The 23827-nt window shown below is 42.4% G+C and overlaps 1 protein-coding gene across 3 annotated transcripts in view; it reads right to left on the bottom strand.

The window, feature by feature from the left end:
- Positions 1–3569: 3569 nt before the first annotated feature.
- LOC129860685 (membrane cofactor protein-like) overlaps positions 3570–23827 on the bottom strand; it is a 32735-nt gene continuing 12477 nt past the window's right edge. The window contains exons 5-11 of one of the 3 annotated variants that reach the window (XM_055931338.1): positions 23662–23735; positions 23369–23551; positions 15544–15720; positions 8873–8923; positions 8039–8080; positions 6136–6181; positions 3570–5393 (exon numbers count right to left, since the gene is read on the bottom strand). In XM_055931338.1, coding sequence (XP_055787313.1) covers positions 5369–5393; positions 6136–6181; positions 8039–8080; positions 8873–8923; positions 15544–15720; positions 23369–23551; positions 23662–23735 — 598 coding nt within the window. In that variant the 3' untranslated portion in view covers positions 3570–5368. The remainder of the gene's footprint in view (positions 5394–6135; positions 6182–8038; positions 8081–8872; positions 8924–15543; positions 15721–23368; positions 23552–23661; positions 23736–23827) is intronic. The other 2 variants (XM_055931339.1, XM_055931340.1) reach the window with 2 other exon arrangements.

The following is a 23827-nucleotide window of genomic DNA, read 5'->3' as shown; positions in this document are numbered from 1 at the left end:
AGGGAACACTAAATAACACATCCTAGATCTGAATGAATGAAATATTCTTATTAAATACTTTTTTCTTTACATAGTTGAATGTGCTGACAACAAAATCACACAAAAATTATCAATGGAAATCAAATGTATCAACCCATGGAGGTCTGGATTTGGAGTCACACTCAAAATTAAAGTGGAAAACCACACTACAGGCTGGTCCAACTTTGATGTAATGTCCTTAAAACAAGTCAAAATGAGGCTCAGTAGTGTGTGTGGCCTCCACGTGCCTGTATGACCTCCCTACAACGCCTGGGCATGCTCCTGATGAGGTGGCGGATGGTCTCCTGAGGGATCTCCTCCCAGACCTGGACTAAAGCATCCGCCAACTCCTGAACAGTCTGTGGTGCAACGTGGCGTTGGTGGATGGAGCGAGACATGATGTCCCAGATGTGCTCAATTGGATTCAGGTCTGGGGAACGGGCGGGCCACTCCATAGCATCAATGCCTTCCTCTTGCAGGAACTGCTGACACACTCCAGCCCCATGAGGTCTAGCATTGTCTTGGATTAGGAGGAACTCAGGGCCAACCGCACCAGCATATGGTCTCACAAGGGGTCTGAGGATCTCATCTCGGTACCTAATGGCAGTCAGGCTACCTCTGGCGAGCACATGGAGGGCTGTGCGGCCCCCCAAAGAAATGCCACCCCACACCATGACTGACCCACCGCCAAACCGGTCATGCTGGGGGATGTTGCAGGCAGCAGAACGTTCTCCACGGCGTCTCCAGACTCTGTCACGTCTGTCACGTGCTCAGTGTGAACCTGCTTTCATCTGTGAAGAGCACAGGGCGCCAGTGGCGAATTTGCCAATCTTGGGTGTTCTCTGGCAAATGCCAAACGTCCTGCACGGTGTTGGGCTGTAAGCACAACCCCCACCTGTGGACGTCGGGCCCTCATACCACCCTCATGGAGTCTGTTTCTGGCCGTTTGAGCAGACACATGCACATTTGTGGCCTGCTGGAGGTCATTTTGCAGGGCTCTGGCAGTGCTCCTCCTGCTCCTCCTTGCACAAAGGCAGAGGTAGTGGTCCTGCTGCTGGGTTGTTGCCCTCCTACGGCCCCCTCCACGTCTCCTGATGTACTGGCCTGTCTCCTGGTAGCGCCTCCATGCTCTGGACACTACGCTGACAGACACAGCAAACCTTCTTGCCACAGCTCGCATTGATGTGCCATCCTGGATGAGCTGCACTACCTGAGCCACTTGTGTGGGTTGTAGACACCGTCTCCTGCTACCACTAGACTGAGAGCACCGCCAGCATTCAAAAGTGACCAAAACATCAGCCAGGAAGCATAGGAACTGAGAAGTGGTCTGTGGTCACCACCTGCAGAACCACTCCTTTATTGGGGGTGTCTGGCTAATTGCCTATAATTTCCACCTTTTGTCTATTCCATTTGCACAACAGCATGTGAAATGTATTGTCAATCAGTGTTGCTTCCTAAGTGGACAGTTTGATTTCACAGAAGTGTGATTGACTTGGAGTTACATTGTGTTTAAGTGTTCCCTTTATTTTTTTGAGCAGTGTACTTGGCAAATAAATGAATAAAAACATGTAAAGAAATTCTCCAGTCAAACTGTTTTTATTATTAATCCCACACATTTTTTACTGGATATGTGTGCAACAAAAATGTAACATTCACATTTTGCTACTTTCTGTCAAGTCCATGCATACAATTTGACCACATAGAACGCTCTGCAACGCAATGCTGTAAGGCAAACGCAGCGTTCCATTGGAAATGAATGTACTTCTGGTGTTTCGAAACGCAAAAGACACAGTCGGTGTGCTCGCAGCGTAATGACGTCCTTAGCGAACGTTATCGCTACGTGCTTGTTCGTGAAACATGTAGTTGGCTCCTAAATAATGATGCATCTGGTACTATCGTCTTAATGTTTAAAGGGATACGTCAGGATTTTGGCAATGTAGCCCTTCACCTTCTACCCCAGGGTCATATGAACTCGTGGATACCATTTGTGTGTGTCTGCGTGCAGTTTGGAGGTAGGTGCTAACTAGCGTTAGCGCAATGACTGGAAGTCTATGGTAACTGCTAGTAGATACCATGAACTTCGTCATTGCGAAAATGCTGGTTAGCATTGGCTCGCGAAACTACCTCAAACGTCCTTAATACTAGATACAGATTGGTTTTTCTCATGAGTTCATTAAACTCTAAATAAAGGGCAGACCATTGCCAAAATCCTTAAGTATTCCTTTAAATTACATCACAGACCCAGAGCAGTTTCAGCAAGATAACAGACCCATCTGAGATGTGTAAATATTAGGCAAAGAACCAAGGACTGCCATGACCCAGACACAGTATATGACCTGAATGGGATGACCTGAAATATTCTGCTTTTACAAACTGTTATGCTGTGTTCAAATGAAACGCAATACCTTGCTCTTGGTAAAGCTTTTAGAATGTATTCGTTTCTACACTCAAATTCTACACTCAAATATTCTTTCCTACAGTTCGACCTGGCTCCTCGACGCGGAGAACCTCATGTGACTAGACGCACCCCTGACTACTTTCTGTAAATTTGAAGCCATCCTTGTTCAAGTACTGCACATCTAGATTTGAATATACTGTACAAGAGGGGTTTAATAAATGCATTCTACAGAAGATAATGGTATAGGAAACCTACAAAATAATAGCAAGAACCCCCTCTGCAGTTTAGAAAAGGCTGTCATAATGCTGTGCTGATTAACATTTACAATACATGAGGAGAATAATAGGATTCCACTATTTCAGAAGCTCCTTAATTATCCTCTGGCACTTAATTGTATGAGATGGAGATTTGTCTATGGCAACATCTCAAAGTATCTCATTTATTTTAGGACATTTCTAATTATTAACTTAGTGTTGACATGACCAAGGGACTGATGAAACTTGATATGTATTTATACATTTTATATTCTTATCGATTGTGAATTTAGCATTATATGAATCACACCAATACCATTATACCCCAGAATCGAATCTGATTTTACTGTTTAAGCCAACGTGTGTAAATGTGTCTGATTTTAGCTGAGATTATAGCTATTTAAACCTACTCTGACACCTCTTGATTGATTTGAGGATCCCTGTTTCCTTAAAGTGATAAAATGTACACCTTCAGCGACGGAGGACCTCCCCTATTACACGACGAGGATGATTAACAATGAGATATTAGACACCATGAATAGCTGTATGGAACCTGTTTGGGTGTTTGCTCAATTATTTGATTTAACTGTCATGTGACAAGTATAAAAAAATTAATTAAAATGATCATATCTCACACATCACAGACGGACACTCATTCTGACAGTTCTGACTACACAGAAAATAATGCTACCTCACAACTTGGCGTATACAGGAAAAACAAAAATATAAACAAGAGAATAGCACAGCAGAGAACTCAGACATCAAGAGGAAAACATTTAATACTCATTCATGATTGCTTGTTTTTTTATCCTTTTTTCTATACAATTTTTTACTGTAACTGTAACGATGGATACTAGTTCAGTATCAAAAGTAATCAATGGACAGACAAATGACACCAGTTCATGTATAAATGAGCGATGTTTATTGATTGGTACATTAAATCAAACATGTGAAGAAGAAAAAACATTAGTGGTGAGATCTACATTATACTTAAACACACATTAATACTTCATTTTATTCATTAAAATTGCTCCTGTTCGATAGTTGTCTTAGATATAATGAAAGATGACCTTTTGGAACACGTATTTTCATTCCATTTGGAAAACATGCTGTTTTACATTTAACACTGCTGTTTATTTAGTAGGGTACATTGACCAGAATAAGATCAAACCTACTTTTATATTCACCTAACATTGTGCTCTACTAAATAACAACATGGGTTCATATGAAGCAACCACTTGATTAGATCCTACAAAATACATTAGAAATTAAATAGCATTTTCATCAACAACAAAAAAAGAAGCTGTAAAGACCACCACTATGAGACGACCAAGCAATGGAATAAAGAGGGGAGTGGAAAATGTCAGTCAAGATATCAAATAAATACAGGGTATAACTGCAGAATGGTGTGTCTTTTCCATTGATAAGGCAAAGTAAAGAATCTAAAACTCTTAACATTCAAAATTCACTGTGCTGATTCATCTACTTTGTATAGTGAGTTTTTCTACTTTATATTTACTCTGCACTGTTGAGGAAGTAAGCATTCTACTACTGTTACACGCGCTATTCTGTGCATGTGACAAAAACTGATTCATTTTAGCCTCCTATTAGTGAGAGCTGCAGGCTTCCTCCTAGAACACCATGGTCCGGTGGTCTTATTGCAAGAGATTTGCATTTACTGAAAGGCAGCAATTCAGCTGTCAGGTACGGTGGATGTTAAATTAGAAGTGGTTGAATAGCAGAACTCCAATACATTTGCTCAATATACTTCAGCCAGTTGCCATAATGAATCTCACACATTCAATGTGACATATTCAAGAACAGTTTACAGGGGAAAAAGTCTCAAACATGATTCATCTCTGGAAATAGACATTGGAACATTACAGGCATCTAATTCTCTTTTTATTAAAACAAAATGTCTTTACTTTTTAAAAATGCATCTTTCCTTGGCTTATCTACAGTAGAACAATACAAATAGGCTAGAAGTTCAAATAAAGATTCCAAAGCTGGATCATGAGCCAGAGTCCTTGATCCCTCAAAGAGCTAAACACACTCAAAAGTATACTTTAGTGTTTCAAGCATGGTCTCCTTGTAAAACCAAGCTTTTCAAATTCAATGACTAGAGCTAAATGAACCATCTTTGCTCTTGAGCTCCATGATATGAGTGTTTCAACACACCTGCAACCTGCTCTAGCAAACCAATATGTTGACCTTCAGTGGCATGACTTATATTAAGACGTTGCGTCAAACACACTCCTCTATGTATTTATTTGGTCAGTGAATCTAAAACTTAAATTAGGATCTATACTCCAGCAGGTTAGATCAAATGTTTGATATGAGGCGACAGTACAGAATGCCACATTTATTTGAGGGTATTTTCATTCAAATCTGTTTTACTGTTTAGAAATGACAGCACTTGATGCATCTATACTGTGAGTCTTGCTGGGCATCTTAATGGATATGATTCCCTTCATTTCAAAACGGGCAAAACTGTTATTTGTGAAGTACACTGGAAACATGAATAGTTATTGAATAATCAGGTTTGGCCACTCATTAAGCACAAGCTTCCAAATGAGAGTGAACCAATTCATTCTTCATCATGAGGTTTCTAAACATCATGTAATAGAACTTCCTTTGAAAGGATATGAACGCGGTGTTTGGGAGGGGCTACTACATTCATAAGCAGGAGGGTAGTACATTAAATCACAGCAGCCTGTCTGGTACTGAAAAATAAAATACCAAAAATTTATTTAGAAAACTCCCGAAAATACATTTCACATTTATTTCTACAACTGTCCTGCTAAAAGAGTGAACATAAACAGGATACATTTGTCTTTAGTGAGTTATTAGTGGGTACATTTCCTAGGTAGCCAAATCGATAGCTGTAACCCAAAAGTTGAGCAATGTATTTCATGACTGCATTTCTGGATGACCAGGAGGCCAAACCTAGCCTGGAACCCAGACCTGTTCTGTGTAAATCTACTCCTTGACATGTGTCATGGCAAACTGTTTGTTATATGACAGAGTGGTAAGGAGTGGAATGTCAGCACAAAACAAGTCTGGATCCCAGGCTAGGCCAAACCCATTGCCCCAACAATCTGTCACCCTTCCCCGACACGTGAGTGACAACCCGTCTGGACATCATCAACGACAGACACACCAACCAGTTCAATGTTTAAGAACACTAGAAGATTTTTGGGAATAAATGGCTATTGCATTTACTTTGCAGCTCCACTACTGTGGCTGGTGTGTGTATAATGATATTAAACACCAGAAAGCTTTGCAAATATAAAGCATGCAGCATTTAGCTGAAACGGCATTGGTGGCTATGACGGCAGTAAGTACTCAAAAGAACACATGAAACTGAGCAACAGTTGTTTTAGTGAGCGCAAAGAAAAGAGGGAGGAGCCATGACAGGAAACAAGCCTTGATTGGATGTTAGTTAATGAAATGAGAATGACTTACCGTGCTGTATATTTGTAGATTATAAATCCTATAATACAAACAATGACTAGAAAGAAAAAAAAGGAGAAGTTTGAATCCTTTAGGTATTATTTTGTTTAACATATAAAGTAGTTAATTTTTACTTGGCAAAGAGTTTAACACCACAACATTCCTTCTCCTTATTGTGAACAACATTAATTTAATAATGGGATGTCAACAGAAAGGGGTATTGGTATAGGTTTGTGTGCCAGTAACAATAGTATTAATAGTAATTAATAGTAATACAAAAGTATTACAAATAACTTCATGTCTGTCCTGCAAGGTAAGGCTTGAACATAATACTACCATGGTAATAAAAATAAACTCAGCAAAAAAAGAAACGTCCCCTTTTCAGGACCCTGTCTTTCAAAGATAATTCGTAAAAATCCAAATAACTTCAACTCTTCATTGTAAAGGGTTTAAACACTGTTTCCCAATGCGTTAAGACACTAACAGCTTACAGATGGTAGGCAATTATAGGTCTCAGTTATGAAAACTTAGGACACTAAAGAGGCCATTCTACTGACTGAAAAACACCAAAGGAAAGATGCCCAGGGTCCCTGTTCATCTGCGTGAACATGCCGTAGGCATGCTGCAAGGAGGCATGAGGACTGCAGATGTGGCCAGGGCAATAAATTGCAATGTCCGTACTGTGAGACGCCTAAGACGGCGCTACAGGGAGGCAGGACGAACAGCTGATCGCCCTCGCAGTGCCAGACCACGTGTAACAACACCTGCACGGGATCGGTACATCCGAACATCACACCTGCGGGACAGGTACAGGATGGCAACAACAACTACCCGAGTTACACCAGGAACGCACAATCCCTCCATCAGTGCTCAGACTCTCAGCCTATTGCGGACAGAGGCTGGACTGAGGGCTTGTAGGCCTGTTGTCTGGTGAGGACCTGCCTTACATCACCGGCAACAACGTCACCTATGGGCACAAACCCACCGTCGCTGGACCAGACAGGACTGGCAAAAAGTGATCTTCACTAACGAGTCGCGGTTTTGTCTCACCAGGGGTGATGGTCGGATTCGCGTTTATCATAGAAGGAATGAGCGGTACACCGAGGCCTGTACTCTGGAGCGGGATCGATTTGGAGGTGGAGGGTCCGTTGTGGTCTGGGGCGGTGTGTCACAGCATCATCGGACTGAGCTTGTTGTCATTGTAGGCAATCTCAACGCTGGGCGTTACAGGGAAGACATCCTCCTCCCTCATGTGGTACCCTTCCTGTAGGCTCATCCTGACATGACGCTCCAGCATGACAATGCCACCAGCCATACTGCTCGTTCTGTGCGTGATTTCCTGTGTTCTTCCATGGCCAGCGAAGAGCCCGGATCTCAATCCCATTGAGCACGTCTGGGACCTGTTGGATCGGAGGTTGAGGGCTAGGGCCATTCCCCCCCAGAAATGTCCGGGAACTTGCAGGTGCCTTGGTGGAAGAGTGGGTTAACATCTCACAGCAATAACTGGCAAATCTGGTGCAGTCCATGAGGAGGAGATGCATTGCAGTACTTAAAGCAGCTGGTGGCCACATAAGATACTGACTGTTACCTTTGATTTTGACCCCACCTTTGTTCAGGGACACATTATTCCAGTTCTGCTAGTCACATGTCTGGGGAACTTGTTCAGTTTTTGTCTCAGTTGTTGAATCTTGTTATGTTCATACAAATATTTACACATGTTAAGATTGCTGAAAATAAACGCAGTTGACAGTGAGAGGACGCTTCTTTTTTTGCTGAGTATGTTAAAAAATAAATTATTGGTACAGCAACATTGTTGTATGACTAGATGTGAAAATGTTCAACATAAAACCAAACAAATACTGCTTATCCTGTTCGTCTTTATAAGATGGAATATAGAAAAATTCTTGCAACTTACCAAGTCCACCTAGAACACCCCCTACTATTTTCCATGTGTGTTCTGTAAGAGAAACAAACGAGGGAAGGAATATGCCATCATGAATTTGCAGTAAATACGAAATCACTTAATAGCCTAAATAATGCTTGAACCATCAAATATATCATATACAACACCAATAGATAGCAACTGGGAGACAGCTTACTGTTGTAACAACATATACACGGAGTGTACAAAACATTCATATTGAGTTGTCCCCCCTACCCCATTTGCCCTCAGAACAGCCTCAATTCATCAGGGGCCCCCGAGTGACGCAGCGGTCTAAGACACTGCATCTTAGTGCAGTGGTTCGAATCCAGGCTGCATCACATCCAGCCGTGATTGGGAGTCCCATAGGGCGGGCACAATTGGCCCAGCGTCGTCCGGGGTAGGTCGTCATTGTAAATAAGAATGTAATTTTTTAATTTTTTAAAAAGGGATGCTGGCCCATGTTGAAGTTGGCTGGATGTCCTTTGGGTGGTGGACCATTCTTGATACACACTAAACTATTGAGCATGTAAAACCCAGCAGCATTGCAGTTCTTGACACAAACCGGTGCACCTGGCACCTACTACCATTCCCCGATCAAAGGCACCTACATTTTTTGTCGTGCCCATTCACCCTCTGAATGGCACACATACACAATCCATGTCTCAATCGTCTCAAGGCTTAAAAATCCTTCTTTAACCCGTCTCCTCCCCTTCATCTACACTGATTGAATTGGACTTAACAAGTGATATCAATAAGGGATCATAGCTTTCACCTGGCCAGTCTATGTCATGGAAAGAGCATGTAAAACATCAATAGGCAGCTTACTGTTGGCCGCTGGTGGATCTGTGGGACCAGGACCAGGTGCACCATCTGTTGCTAAAAGAGGTGATATTAGGGTTCACACACACACACACACACACACTTTACACCAACAATTACAGCTTACTGATGTTGGATAAATAAAGTAAATCAAAAGAATGCAGTGAAAGAATTAGGTGGTGTTAGAGGCATGGCATGCCAGTGAACAAACTACTTTATTTCTGTGTTCGAGGTAGTCTATGTGAAACATAACTCAAGGTCGGGTTCAGCCCTATGTGAGTACAGAATGATGTTTACTTCAAACGTTTTTGATATGGGTTGTATTTCCCCATGACTACTTGATAGGTACATTGTTACATACTGTAGGCTAATCTAAAAACAAAACTCCCTAAATTCTATCAGCACATCGATTGTCCGACCAGGGCTGGCAGAACTCTGGACCATTGTTATACTAACTTCCGCGACGCATATAAGGCCCTCCCCCGCCCTCCTTTCGGAAAAGCTGACCACGACTCCATTTTGTTGCTTCCAGCCTACAGACAGAAATTAAAACTACAAGCTCCCGTGCTCAGGTCTGTTCAACGCTGGTCCGACCAATCTGAATCCACGCTTCAAGACTGCTTCGATCACGCGGATTGGAATATGTTCCGCACGGCGTCCAACAACAACATTGAAGAATATGCTGATTCGGTGAGCGAGTTCATTAGGAAGTGCATTGACGATGTCGTACCCTGAGCAACGATTAAAACATTCCCAAACCAGAAACCGTGGATTGACGGCAGCATTCGCGTGAAACTGAAAGCGCGAACCACTGCTTTTAACCAGGGCAAGGTGACCGGAAACATGACCGAATACACACAGTGTAGCTATTCTCTCCGCAAGGCTATCAAACAGGCTAAGTCCCAGTACAGAGACAAAATTGAATCGCAATTCAACAGCTCAGACACAAGGGGTATGTGGCAGGGTCTACAGTCTATCACGGATTACAAAAAAAAAAACAGCCTCGTCGCGGACCAGGATGTCTTGCTCCCAGACAGGCTAAATTCCTTTTTTGCCCGCTTTGAGGATAATACAGTGCCACTGACATGGCCCACTACCAAAACCTGCGGGCTCTCCTTCACTGCAGCCGAGGTGAGTAAAACATTTAAACGTGTTAACCCTCGCAAGGCTGCAGGCCCAGACGGCATTCCCAGCCGCGTCCTCAGAGCATGCGCAGACCAGCTGGCTGGTGTGTTTACGGACATATTCAATCAATCCTTATCCCAGTCTGCTGTTCCCACATGCTTCAAGAGGGCCACCATTGTTCCTGTTCCCAAGAAAGCTAAGGTAACTGAGCTAAACGACTACCGCCCCGTAGCACTCACTTCCGTCATCATGAAGTGCTTTGAGAGACTATTCAAGGACCATATCACCTCCACCCTACTGGACACCCTAGACCCACTCCAATTTGCTTACCGACTCAATAGGTCCACAGACGACGCAATCGCAACCACACTGCACACTGCCCCAACCCATCTGGACAAGAGGAATACCCATGTGGGAATGCTGTTCATCGATTACAGCTCAGCATTTAACACCATAGTACCCTCCAAACTCGTCATCAAGCTCGAGACCCTGGGTCTCGACCCCGCCCTGTGCAACTGGGTCCTGGACTTCCTGACGGGCCGCCCCCAGGTGGTGAGGGTAGGTAACAACATCTCCACCCCGCTGATCCTCAACACTGGGGCCCCACAAGGGTGCGTTCTGAGCCCTCTCCTGTACTCCCTGTTCACCCACGACTGCGTGGCCATGCACGCCTCCAACTCAATCATCAAGTTTGCGGACGACACTACAGTGGTAGGCTTGATTACCAACAATGACGAGACGGCCTACAGGGAGGAGGTGGGGGCCCTCGGAGTGTGGTGTCAGGAAAATAACCTCACACTCAACGTCAACAAAACAAAGGAGATGATTGTGGACTTCAGGAAACAGCAGAGGGAGCACCCCCCTATCCACATCGACGGGTCAGTAGTGGAGAAGGTGGAAAGTTTTAAGTTCCTCGGTGTACACATCACGGACAAACTGAATTGGTCCACCCACACAGACAGCGTTGTGAAGAAGGCGCAGCAGCGCCTCTTCAACCTCAGGAGGCTGAAGAAATTCGGCTTGTCACCAAAAGCACTCACAAACTTCTACAGATGCACAATCGAGAGCATCCTGTCGGGCTGTATCACCGCCTGGTACGGCAACTGCTCCGCACACAACCGTAAGGCTCTCCAGAGGGTAGTGAGGTTGGCAGAACGCATCATCCGGGGCAAACTACCTGCCCTCCAGGACACCTACACCACCCGATGTCACAGGAAGGCCATAAAGATCATCAAGGACAACAACCACCCAAGCCACTGCCTGTTCACCCCGCTATCATCCAGAAGGCGAGGTCAGTACAGGTGCATCCAAGCAGGGACCGAGAGACTGAAAAACAGCTTCTATCTCAAGGCCATCAGACTGTTAAACAGCCACCACTAACATTTAGCGGCCGCTGCCAACAAACTGACTCCAGCCACCTTAAAAATGGGAATTGATGGAAATTATGTAAAAATGTACCACCAGCCACTTTAAACAATGCCACCTAATATAATGTTTACATACCCTACATTACACATCTCTTATGTATATGTATATACTGTACTCTATATCTACTGCATCTTGCCATCTTATGTAATACATGGACCACTAGCCACTTTAAACTATGCCACTTTATGTTTACATACCCTACAGTACTCATCTCATAGGTATATACCGTACTCTATACCATCTACTGCACCTTGCCTATGCAGTATGTACCATCACTCATTCATATATCTTTATGTACATATTCTTTATCCCTTTACACTTGCGTGTATAAGGTAGTAGTTGCGGAATTGTTAGGTTAGATTACTTGTTGTTATTACTGCATTGTCGGAACTAGAAGCACAAGCATTTCGCTACACTCGCATTAACATCTGCTAACCATGTGTATGTGACTAATAAAATTTGATTTGATTTGATATTCAGATCACAATCAAGGAGAAAAGCCACCATAAACTACCACTTGTTGCCGGCCAGGTTCAAGTTGAATCTATAATTCAGGTGTCAATTAAAGTTTAGACAGGCATATCTTCGGACACAAATAACTAGGGGAATTTAGCGAGCATAATAGGCTGTGTGTGCTTCACAGTACCAATGACAATTCTCCACCTCAGCCAGACTGACATGCAACTTTGTGTGGAGGTAATTTGAAAGCCTCACCAGAAACACACCACTGGCTTATTCTACTACCATAAAGGATCAAAGGTTAGGCTAATAAAGTCAGTTGAGGTGTTAGTAGGGCTGTGACGGTCATGTAATTGTCGATCATTGGCCAGCCAAATGACTGCAGGTCACTGTAATAACCATTCAAAATGTTTTTGGGAAGCACATTTTCACCTAGTAGGGGGCTTTGTTGTAGTCGGAAGGGCTACAAAGGAATGTAATACAATTAAGCCAGTACTTATTCTTGTCTAGTCTGTCACAACACTTTACGGTTGTGATCCCTCAAATGCTTTAGTCAGCCAGTGTGGTCTGAGGAGTAGAATGGTCTTGGACAAGATGGCTAATCAATCATTAATAGTGTTAATCAGCTCACTAGACCAAGGGATTGTTTGAAAGATCAAATGTTGAACTTGAACACCAGTTTGTTTTAAATAGTAACCAACTTTGCTACTAAAAGCATTAGGGCTGTTCCGAAAAAAAGAAGAAAAAAGGTCTGTACTTTCAACCAATTGATTTTAAAACATGTATTTTTCCATATATAACCACACCTTGTGTGTTAATAAAATCAACTATATAAGCATTGAGATTTTCTGATGCTTTAAACTAGAGGTCGACCGATTCATCGGAATGGCCGATTAATTAGGGCCGATTTCAAGTTTTTATAAATCGGTAATCGTCATTTTTGGACACCGATTATGGCCGATTACATTGCACTCCACGAGGAGACTGCATGGCAGGCTGACTACCTGTTATGCGAGTGCAGCAAGGAGCCAAGGTAAGGTGCTAGCTATCATTAAACTTATATTATAAAAAACAATCAATCTTAACATAATCACTAGTTAACTACACATGGTTGATGATATTACTAGTTTATCTAGCTTGTCCTGCGTTGCATATAATCGATGCGGTGCCTGTTCATTTATCATTGAATCACAGCCTACTTCGCCAAGCGGGTGATTTAACAAGCACATTCGCGAAAAAAGCACTGTCGTTGCACCAATGTGTACCTAACCATAAACATCAATGCCTTTCTTAAAATTAATACACAAGTATATATATTTAAACCTGCATATTTACTTAATATTGCCTGCTAACATGAATTTCTTTTAACTAGGGAAATTGTGTCACTTCCCTTGCGTTCTGTGCAAGCAGACTCATGGTATATGCAGCAGTTTGGGCCGCCTGGCTCGTTGTGAACTGTGAAGACCATTTCTTCCTAACAAAGACTAATTCATTTGCCAGAATTTTACATAATTATGACATAACATTGAAGGTTGTGCAATGTAACAGCAATATTTAGACTTAAGGATGCCACCCGTTCACTGAAAGAATAAACGTTTTGTTTTCAAAATAATAGTTTCCGGATTTGACCATATTAATGAACTAAGGCTCGTATTTCTGTGTGTTATTATATTACAATTATGTCTATGATTTGATAGAGCAGTCTGAGTGAGCGGTGGTAGGCAGCAGCAGGCCGTAAGCATTCATTCAAACAGCACTTTCCTGCATTTGCCAGCAGCTCTTCACTGTGCTTCAAGCATTGCGCTGTTTATGACTTCAAGCCTATCAACTCCCGAGATTAGGCTTGCAACACTATAGTGCCTATAAGAACTTCCAAAAGTCAAAGGTATATGAAATACAAATGGTATAGTAAGAAATAGTCCTATAATAACTACAACCTAAAACATCATACCTGGGAATATTGAGACTCAGGTTAAAAAGGAACCACCAGCTTTCATATGTTCTCATGTTCGGAGCAAGGAACTTAAACGTTAGCTTTTTTACATGGCACATATTGCACTTTTACTTTCTTCTCCAACACTTTGTTTTTGCATTATTTAAACCAAATTGAACATGTTTCATTATTTATTTGAGACCAAATTGATTTTATTGATGTATTTATTAAGTAGTTGTAATTGTCATCATTACAAATATATATATATTTTTTTATATATATATATAAAAAAATAAAAGCGGCCGACTAATCGGTATCGGCTTTTTTTGGTCCTCCAATAAATCGGTATTGAAAAATCATAAATCGGTCGATCTCTACTTCAAACTCACGGTGATGAAATAACACAAATGACTGAAGAGGAAGCCAGAGATCAAGATAACCATAAGGGGAAAAAGTAACCTGTTCGCCCATCCTCCTCCCGCTCCTACTGACATTCGGAAATTCTGCCGTTACTCTCCTGAAGTTGCCAGTAATAGGCTACACGAGGAGTCTGCAAACTTTCTCATGTAGAATTCCAATTTATTTGACCATTTCTACTGATCTGCGTGCCAAGTTATGGTTTTCATATGCACACTTTGCGTGGAACAGTTTCGTTTAATTTATAATACGTCTTCGTATCTCAATCTTTGTCATGTTATTAATCAAAATTCTATCCAAATCAAAATGAAAATTATACAACCCTAAAAAATAACATCTATTGCCAACTACGTAAAAACAATGCAGCCTGCAGGTAGAAAATATCCGGATGAAAAATAAATAAATATAAATACACAGGCTAATAAGGATTGCCAGTCTGCAACAAACTTGAAACAGTGTATCAACTATTAACTTGGGTCCAGACTGACATTGTATAAAATATTTTGGGCCCCTCAGTTTGCTGCACCAGTGAGCTCAGGACAGACAATTTATGCAAGGGATAAGAATTATTATTTTATGAAATTTCCACTGGATCAGAGCATAACATTTTTCCCTTTCACGCTGAGGGGTTACTGAAAGGGAGAGAGCTGGAAAGATTTTTCAAATACATTGAGGAACTATTGTCATTCTCAATGGATGTCAAAAACAGACTGTTTGCTTGCTGTTTGATGTGAAGAGAGAGTGCGCATTCTGGAGGGAGACGGGGAGTGTGGCTGCGCAATGCACTTCTTGGACTGTGCCATCCCTGCGGCCTCCGCAATGGTTTCGTCTCGGCCTCCACAATAGATTCGTTCACTGAGACTGGTGTGAATAAGACCGGTGTCTTGTGTGCCGTATAAATAAATACATTTATTTTACTGCTCGACAAAAGATTTTAAAATCTTGGTGGAACAACAGCCCATTATTGACCAGACAATCAACCAGTCGAATAATTGGGGTCAGCCCTAAAAAGCATGCAGGCGATTAGCAAGGAATGGACTAGAAGGAAATAATAGATGGAAATCAAAATGACCAAATCCAAACTAATGCATTCAGGGAAAATAATTACCTGGGGTTGCTATGCACAGGCATGCATATGGTGAAAAATAATGATTGTCATGAAGACTAGTCTCATTATGTAAGATAGGGTCAATTCAAAAATTCTGTTTGCTGACATATTGGTCTTCTGGTCCTAAACACCCAATGACGCACAAAATATCCAAGTTAAAATATAGGCTAAAGTGTGTTAAATAACAAACACCGAAACAAGTCTTACCTTTGCATGTGGGAATAGAAGCTGACCAGCCTTCTATTTCACATGTCAGACTGGCCTCTCCCATCATCTCATATCCATCGTTGCACTTATACGTCACAAAAGACTTGTGCTTGTAGGGTGGCGAACGACCTTCAATCCTAACGCCATTCTCAACAACAGGAGCAGGACATGAAACCACTGCAGATGTAAACAAAGGGCAATTTCATTAGCTACTGTTGTGAACAAGGTGGGCCCAAGTTGCTCATTAGTTTAAGGCTATTTGAAGGCAATATTATCAACATTTTGCTATAACCACATATTTATGAAATCTGGAACTAGGCCTTCAATAAATAAGCTAGTTTGTTACACACTTCGCCTGAGCTCAATGTTGCATCATGGTTTTTAGAATAGGCCCACAGTACACATAAACCATGTTTAGACTGCTCTATTAGCCTGTGTTGTATGTTTATACAACAGGTGGGTCTAATCCTGAATGCTGATTGGATAATACTGCATTCCAGCCTGTGTATTTCACAAGATACCACCTGCTAAATCTATGACATTGAAGTGCCTATTTACTATGTTCCATCTCACTGCGCAATCCACTGTCTCATCAACCCTGCCAGGAAATGTATAAATAATGGCGCGGAAGGAGATGGCTGCCGTTTTACGAAACCCTGTAACCAATTGTGCTATTGTGAATGTTTTTTTTTGCGTTATTTGTAAGTTATTTTGTTGATGACGTTTCTGCCACCGTGTCTTATGACCGAAAAGAGCTTCTAGATATCAGGACAGTGATTAGTCACCCCATACTGGGGGAATACTTTTTCTTCAATTTACTTCAGACAAGGCCCTCATCCCTGTAATTCGCAGGAGAAAGAGACAGAGGTATCGTGGACGAAGATCCGGGTGGCTTGTTAGGATCTGTCACTGAGAGGGTAATCTACCTTTACCATCGGTCCTATTAGCCAACATACAATCAATCAATAATAAAATAAACAAACTACAAATCACGTATATCCTACCAACGGGACATTAAAAACTGTAATATCTTATGTTTCACCAAGTCGTGGCTGAACGATGACATTAATAAACATACAGCTGGGGGGTTTTAAGCTTTTTTGTCAGGATAGAACAGCAGCCTCTCGTAAGACAAGGGGTGGCAGTCCATGTATATTTGTAAACAACAGCTGGTGCACGAAATCTAAGGAAGTCTCGAGGTTTTGTTCGCCTGAGGTAGAGTCTCTCATAAGCTGAAGATCACACTATTTACCAAGAGAGTTTGTGTATTTTTCATAGCTGTCTACATACCAACACTGGCATTAAGACCGCAATCAATGAGCTGTACACGGCGATAAGCAAACAGGAAAGCACTCATCCTGAGACGGCGCACCTAGTGGCCGGGGACTTTAATGTAGGGAAACTCAAATCTGTTTTACCTCATTTCTACTAGCATGTTCAATGTGCACACAGACAGAGAGAGAGATAGAGAGATATATAAAGATAGAGACCACCTTTACTACACACATAGAGACACGTGCAAAGCTCTCCCTTGCCCTCCATTTGGCGAGGGAGATCTGACCAAAATTCTATCCTCCTGATTCCTGCTTACAAACAAAAACTAAAAGGCACCAGTGACTCTGTCAATAAGGAAGTGGTCAAATGAAGCAGATGCTAAGCTACAGGACTGTTTTGCTAGCACAGACTGGAATATGTTCTGGGATTCTTCCGATGGCATTGAGTGGCTTCATCAATAAGTGCATCGATGATGTCGTCCCCACAGTGACTGTACGTATATACCCCAACCAGAAGCCATGGATTACAGGCAACATCCGTACTGAACTAAAGGGTGGAGCTGCAGCTTTCAATGAACGGGCCTCTATCCCGTAAGTTTATAAGAAATCCTGCTATGCCCTGCGACGAACCATCAAACAGGCAAAGTGTCAATACAGGACTAAGATTGAGTCGTACTACACCGGCTCCGATGCGTGTCGGAAGTGGCAGGGCTTGCAAACTATTACAGACTACAAAGGGAAGCACAGCCACGAGCTGCCCAGTGACACAAGCCTACCAGACAAGCTAAATTACTTCTATACTCGCTTCAAGACAAGTAAAACTGAAGGATGCTTGAGAGCATCAGCTGTTCCGGACCACTGTGTGATCACTCTCTCCGTAGCCGATGTGAGTAATTACCTTTAAACAGGTCAACATTCACAAGGCTGCAGAGCCAGATGGATTACCAGGACGTGTACTGCGAGCATGCGCTGACCAACTGGCAAGTTGCTCCCGAGTGGTGCAGCGGTCTAAGACACTGCATCCCAGTGCTTGAGGCGTCACTACAGACACCCTGGTTTTAATCCAGGCTGTACCACAACCGGCCATGATTGAGATAGTGCGCCGCCCAATTTGCCCAGATTCGTCCGGGGGTTTGGCCAGTGTAGGCGGTCATTGAAAATAAGACTGACTTTCCCTAGTTAAATAAAGATTAAATAAGAAATAAAAAAAAGTGTCTTCACTGACATTTTCAACCTGTCCCTGACGGAGTCTGTAATACCAACATGTTTCAAGCAGACCACAATAGTCGCTGTGCCCAAGAACACTAAGGTAACCTGCATGAATGACTACCAACCCGTAGCACTCATGTCTGTAGCCATGAAGTGCTTTAATAGGCTGATCATGGCACACAACACCATTATCCCAGAAACCCTAGACCCACTCCAATTTGCATACCACCCCAACAGATCCACAGATGACGCAATCTCTATTGCACTCAACACTGCCCTTTCCCACCTGGACAAAAGGAACACCTACGTGAGAATGCTATTCATTGACTACAGCTCAGCGTTCAACACCATAGTGCCCTCATAGCTCATCACTAAGCTAAGAACCCTGGGACTAAACACCTCCCTCTGCAACTGGATCCTAGACTTCCTGACAGGCTGCCCCTAGGCGGTAAGGGTAGGTAACAACACATCCGCCATGCTGATCCTCAAAACTGGGCCCCTCAGGGGTGCGTGCTCAGTCCCCTCCGTACTCCCTGTTCACTCATGACTGCATGGGAGGCACGACTCCAACACCATCATCACGTTTGCTGATGACAACAGTGGTAGGCTTGATCACCAACAACGATGAGACAGCCTATAGGGAGGAGGTCAGAGACCTGGCTGTGTGGTGCTAGGACAACAACCTCTCCCTCAACGTGATCAAGACTAAGGAGATGATTGTGGACTACAGGAAAAGGAGAACCATGCACACCTCCACTCTCATCGACGGGGCTGCATTGGAGCAGGTTGAGAGCTTCAAGTTCCTTGGTGTACACATCACCAAAAAACTAACATGGTCCAAGAACACCAAGACAATCGTGAAGAGGGCACAACAAAGTCTATTCCCCCTCAGGAGACTGAAAAGATTTGGCATGGGTCCTCAGATCTTCAAAAGGTTCTGCACCATCGAGAGCATCCTGACCGGTTGCATCACTGCCTGGTATGGTAACTGCTCGGCCTCCAACCGCAAGGTACAATAGAAGGTAGTGCGTACGGCCAGTACATCACTGGGGCCAAGCTTCCTGCCATACAGGACCTCTATACAAGGCGGTGTCAGAGGAAGGCCCTAAAAATGTTAATAGACGCCAGCCACCCTAGTCATAGACTGTTCTCTCTGCCACTTGCATGGCAAGTGGTACCTGAGCGCCAAGTCTAGGTCCTGAACAGCTAATCAAAGGGCTACCCAGACCTCTTTACGCTGCTGCTACTCTGTTTATTATCTTGGCATGGTCACTTTAACTCTACCTGCATGTACATATCTCAATTACCTCGACTAACCGGTGCCCCCGCACATTGACTTTGTACTGGTACCTTCTGTATATAGCCTTGCTATTGTTATTTTACTGCTACTGTTTATTTATTTGTTACTTTTATTTTTCTACTTAACATATTTCTTAACTTTGTTGGTTAAGGGCTTGTAAGAGTCATGACGTGGCCCTTTCTGAGTGTAGATCATGGCCCACGTGAGCATAGACATTACGTCGGCGTCACAGAACCACAATTTTCTACTAAAATGTATAAAACCCACTCCTGATGAAATTCACACCAGACCATGGAAACCCCGGTGTAAGCTAAAGTTGCATATGGTTGAATTTCTAAGACTAAAACATGCTAGGTGATGCTGGTGTGTGAAGTGGTATAAACTACAACTCTACCAAAGGACAAGACTATACCATGTGAAGCATTGGCTACACGGCTAGAAGTGGTTCAACTCTGAAACTATCGTTCCCTACAGAATAAGAGCAAATTTTAGACGTATAATTACTAGTCTGCTGCTAAAAATGACGCAAGTCGAGAACAAGAATACTAACAACCGCCGAAGCATCTATTCTATGAGAACATTTATGAATGGTACACTGAAGTATGCATTCTAACCACCTACAACCACAAAAGACAGACCAATTTTCGGGGAAACACAAGCAGAGACTTTTGTCGACTCTCTCCAGCAGATGGACCGGCGACCACAGAGAGAGACAGCAAGAAATACGTGTAAATATGTCAATTGCAATTTATTTTCGAATGAGCGGTCATCGTTCATGTAAAGTATTAGCAATTTCTATGAGTGTAGTAATCCTCTATGAGTTTCCCGCTCTTGAACTGCCACACTGCCCCTATTATTTGTTTACCAAGCCAACATATTGGTTTCGCCCGCTAGGGACTTTTCTTTGTACAATGTAGCAACACGATGTATGAACTAATTGTGTGCGTTTATGTATTTCTGTGATTATTTAGTTAGTAAATAAATAAGCCAATTTGTATATCGTTGATTCATAATTTATACTAGGGTTTGTGCACATAACCAAGGGTTTGTGCACATAACCAAGAATTTTACAACGTTTGGAATGAGACTGATGGAAGGTAAAGATTAATAATCATTAATAGAAGACTGTACTCGATAAGATATGAAAATGTGAAGAGTCGATATAAGGACAAAAAATTTCCTGTGGTGCCCCGACTTCCTAGTTGATTAAAGTTTCTGATCAGATTAATCATGTAATAATAATTACACATAGAAAACTGATTTGATAAAAATAAGTCTTCACATTTAATGATAGTAAAGACAAGACATAAGTAAGCATTTCACTGTAAGGTCTACACCTGTTGAATTCGGTGCATGTGACGAATAAAATTTGATTTTAAAACTTAAAAAGCATCTAGACATTATCTCCCATTTCTTTTAGACTAGCATTTGGTTTTCAACAGCAGAGAGGTAAAAACCTTACCGTCTGTCTCTCAAAACTTTCTCAATATTGAATTGCGATCACCATCGTCCCATATAAAGTGAATGTGTCCGAACGAGACAGACAGCTATTTGAGCTGGTTGTCATAGCAACATACACAACTTTTTCCAGTTGACTGGCTAAATCGAAACTTTGTTGCCAAAACTAAAATGGATGAGTGGAACATTTCTTTTGGATATTTTTGTCAGCAAGACTATTGATAAATCAGAAAAAGAGATGGCAAAAATACCCAGGCATGCAGATTTGGGGGATACTGCATTGAATGACCTAGAGAAAAGCTGCAACGAAAAAAAAACAGTTAAGAATACAAACTGGGCTGTGCGTTGCTTCGAGGACTAGCAGAGAAGAAAAAAGTTGTTGACTTCAAAACTGTCACCAAGGAAGAGTTTAACATCATTTTCCGACAGTTTTATGGAAATGTACGAAATGGGAAGGGGGAGCAGTACAGCATAAGTAGCTACCTGGCACTCCGTAATGGGCTCAACCGGTTTGTAAATGACCCACCCATCGGTCGCAGCTGGTGCCTTATGAAGGACACTGAATTTACAATATTTAACCATGTATTTCTGGGCAACATCAAACAACTAAGGCAGCAAGGAAAATATCAAAACAGCTACCCTCAAAACACCGATAAGGACATGGCCCTGTTCCAAAACTCCCAGGCTCTGAATGCCGGTACACCAGGGGGTTTGGTTCAAAAAAAGTGTGGTTCGACCTCCAGTTACATCTGGGGTAGAAGAGGAAAACAGACAACTAAAGCCCAACTCATTCCTCGTGAAAACAGACGAGAACGGTATGTTGTTGATAGTCTGTTTGGGTTAATTCTGCTGCACTCGTAATTAGGCTACTGGAAAACAATAACAATAACGCATTCTCTCTCTCAGATACACCACTCTCGCATATAACGAGGCCACAAACAATCATCTGGACCCAAGGGAGAGGGGCTGGGAGTCCAAGAGGGGATTCATGTTCGAGCAGCCAGGGAACCCACTACGCCCGGTGGCATGACTAGAGAAATATCTATCGAAATGCCTGGATAACGCATGTATTGTATTTTATCTCCACCCAAGGAGAGGAGGGTGTATCGGGGACTCGATCTGGTACATGTCAGAGCCGATGGGCGCAAACTATCTGGCAGCACTTCCCCCCAAGATCTGCAGGGCAGCAGGAACAACTACATACACAAATCACAGCATCAGGACCACGACAGTCCAGAAACTGGCCAGTGCTGGTTTAGAAGCAAGGGAGATTATGTCAGTGAGTGGGCATCGGTGCGAAGGTTCTCTCCATAGCTACTGGCATCCCTTACCGACAGAAAACACTCGAGCAACATCCTGGCCGAAAACAAAGAGAATACTGCAGCACCATCAACACCCAAAAGGCTGAAGCAAGGCAGCAGACGTAGTAGCACAGACTCCGACAGACATTTTAACCATCCAGGTGAATGTACAGATAAATGTGACATGCAATAAGTAGCTATAGCTATGTCAGCTGTGGTGGATAACAAAGAGTATGGTTTTGTTTATTAAAGTCACCTCAAATTAATGTCATGGATTGTCTTTCTTCAGTGTCCTGACAAAGCTCATTGTTATAGATGTATTCAAATAAAGCTAACTAGAAAACAGCTTAAACAAATGCAAATGCTTTGCTGTTATTCTGGCTCCACTTTGACGTGGCTAAGTTAGCCGTAATTGGCTAGCTAGCAAGCAAGGGATAAGACCATTGCCAGCCAGTATGGCATTTAGAACGAACGACTGGGTCGCGTCCATAGATACAGAGCAAAAGACTGAATGACTGGGTTGCGTCTCTAGCAATCCTACATTTGTGTCAGGAATATATATTGTGGAAGGATGAAATAGTATGAATAAATTAATACAATTTTAATTAAAAAACGTATGAAAATATGTCAATCATTATTTGAATATGTTGGTAACTTGTATAAAAGTGATAATGCCCTCGACGCCGGTGTTTGGAGGATATATTGGCTCGGTTTGCCAGCACTCGACGAAAACGAACAACATCCATGCCAATATATTCTTCAAACACCGGCGTCGAGGACATTTTCACTTAAATGTCTCACGCACATCTCTGCTTATGTTAAAAAAAAACGTTTATCAGGCTAGATAGTGATATTTTTGTAATTTATTTTTTAAATGAGGTCATCTGGACCCTGACCGTGCTCATGATTGTGAGGTGGAGTAATGTAATCTGATTACTTTCCCTTTAAGAGGCATTAGAAGTAGACAAAGGATTCATCAAACGCATTTGGGGTGTCATCATAGTGGTCTATGACATGTGGTCAGACTCACTCTGGTGGAACAAACTTAAAAATTGCTCCATTTTTCAAAGCTGAATTGAATGTCATTGAAAAAACAGAAAGGTGTTGAATCCTTTCTGAAGTCAAATAATCCAAAAAGTAATCTAGTTTTCAAAAGTATCTGTAATCTGATTACAATATCTTATCAGTGTGAACAGTTCATACGAACAGTTATGTTTTGTTAACAACCATAATTGTGACTGTTTAAAACAGAAGGGGGGTACAAAGGCAAGCTTTCAACGTACTTTTACACTCAGGTGGAGCTGGCTGGAATTCTCCGTCCTTTTCACAGACTATGGATTTAGTTCCAGACAGAGTGAATTCCTTCTCACAGCTATATTCCACAACACTTCTATAGCTGTACTCGTCTTCAGGTGGGATAACAGGTCCACCGTTGACAATGGTGGGGGGCTTTCCACACTTCACCACTGCAGAGTAGAACACAACAGCAGTTATGAACCATTTTGATCTAGGCACAAGCATAGAACCGTTACAGTTATTGTTATTTTCACTTGACATGCTCCTTCAGATGACTAACCTTCACATACAGGAACTCTGCCATCCCAGCCTCCAACCAAACAGTTCCTTACACCGCTGCCCACAAGTGTATAGCTGAAAAAGTGAATGATTAGACAGTATTTGGAGCATTGCTTTTAGGATAGCAAGGGTTACAACAGAAACAACTCTGATCTCAAGCAAGATAG

This window comes from Salvelinus fontinalis, chromosome 8, assembly GCF_029448725.1.
Source record: "Salvelinus fontinalis isolate EN_2023a chromosome 8, ASM2944872v1, whole genome shotgun sequence".
In the NCBI taxonomy this organism is placed as follows: Eukaryota; Metazoa; Chordata; class Actinopteri; order Salmoniformes; family Salmonidae; genus Salvelinus; species Salvelinus fontinalis.
The sequence above is the reverse complement of the archived record's forward strand: the minus strand, read 5'-3'. Positions and strand labels throughout refer to the sequence as shown.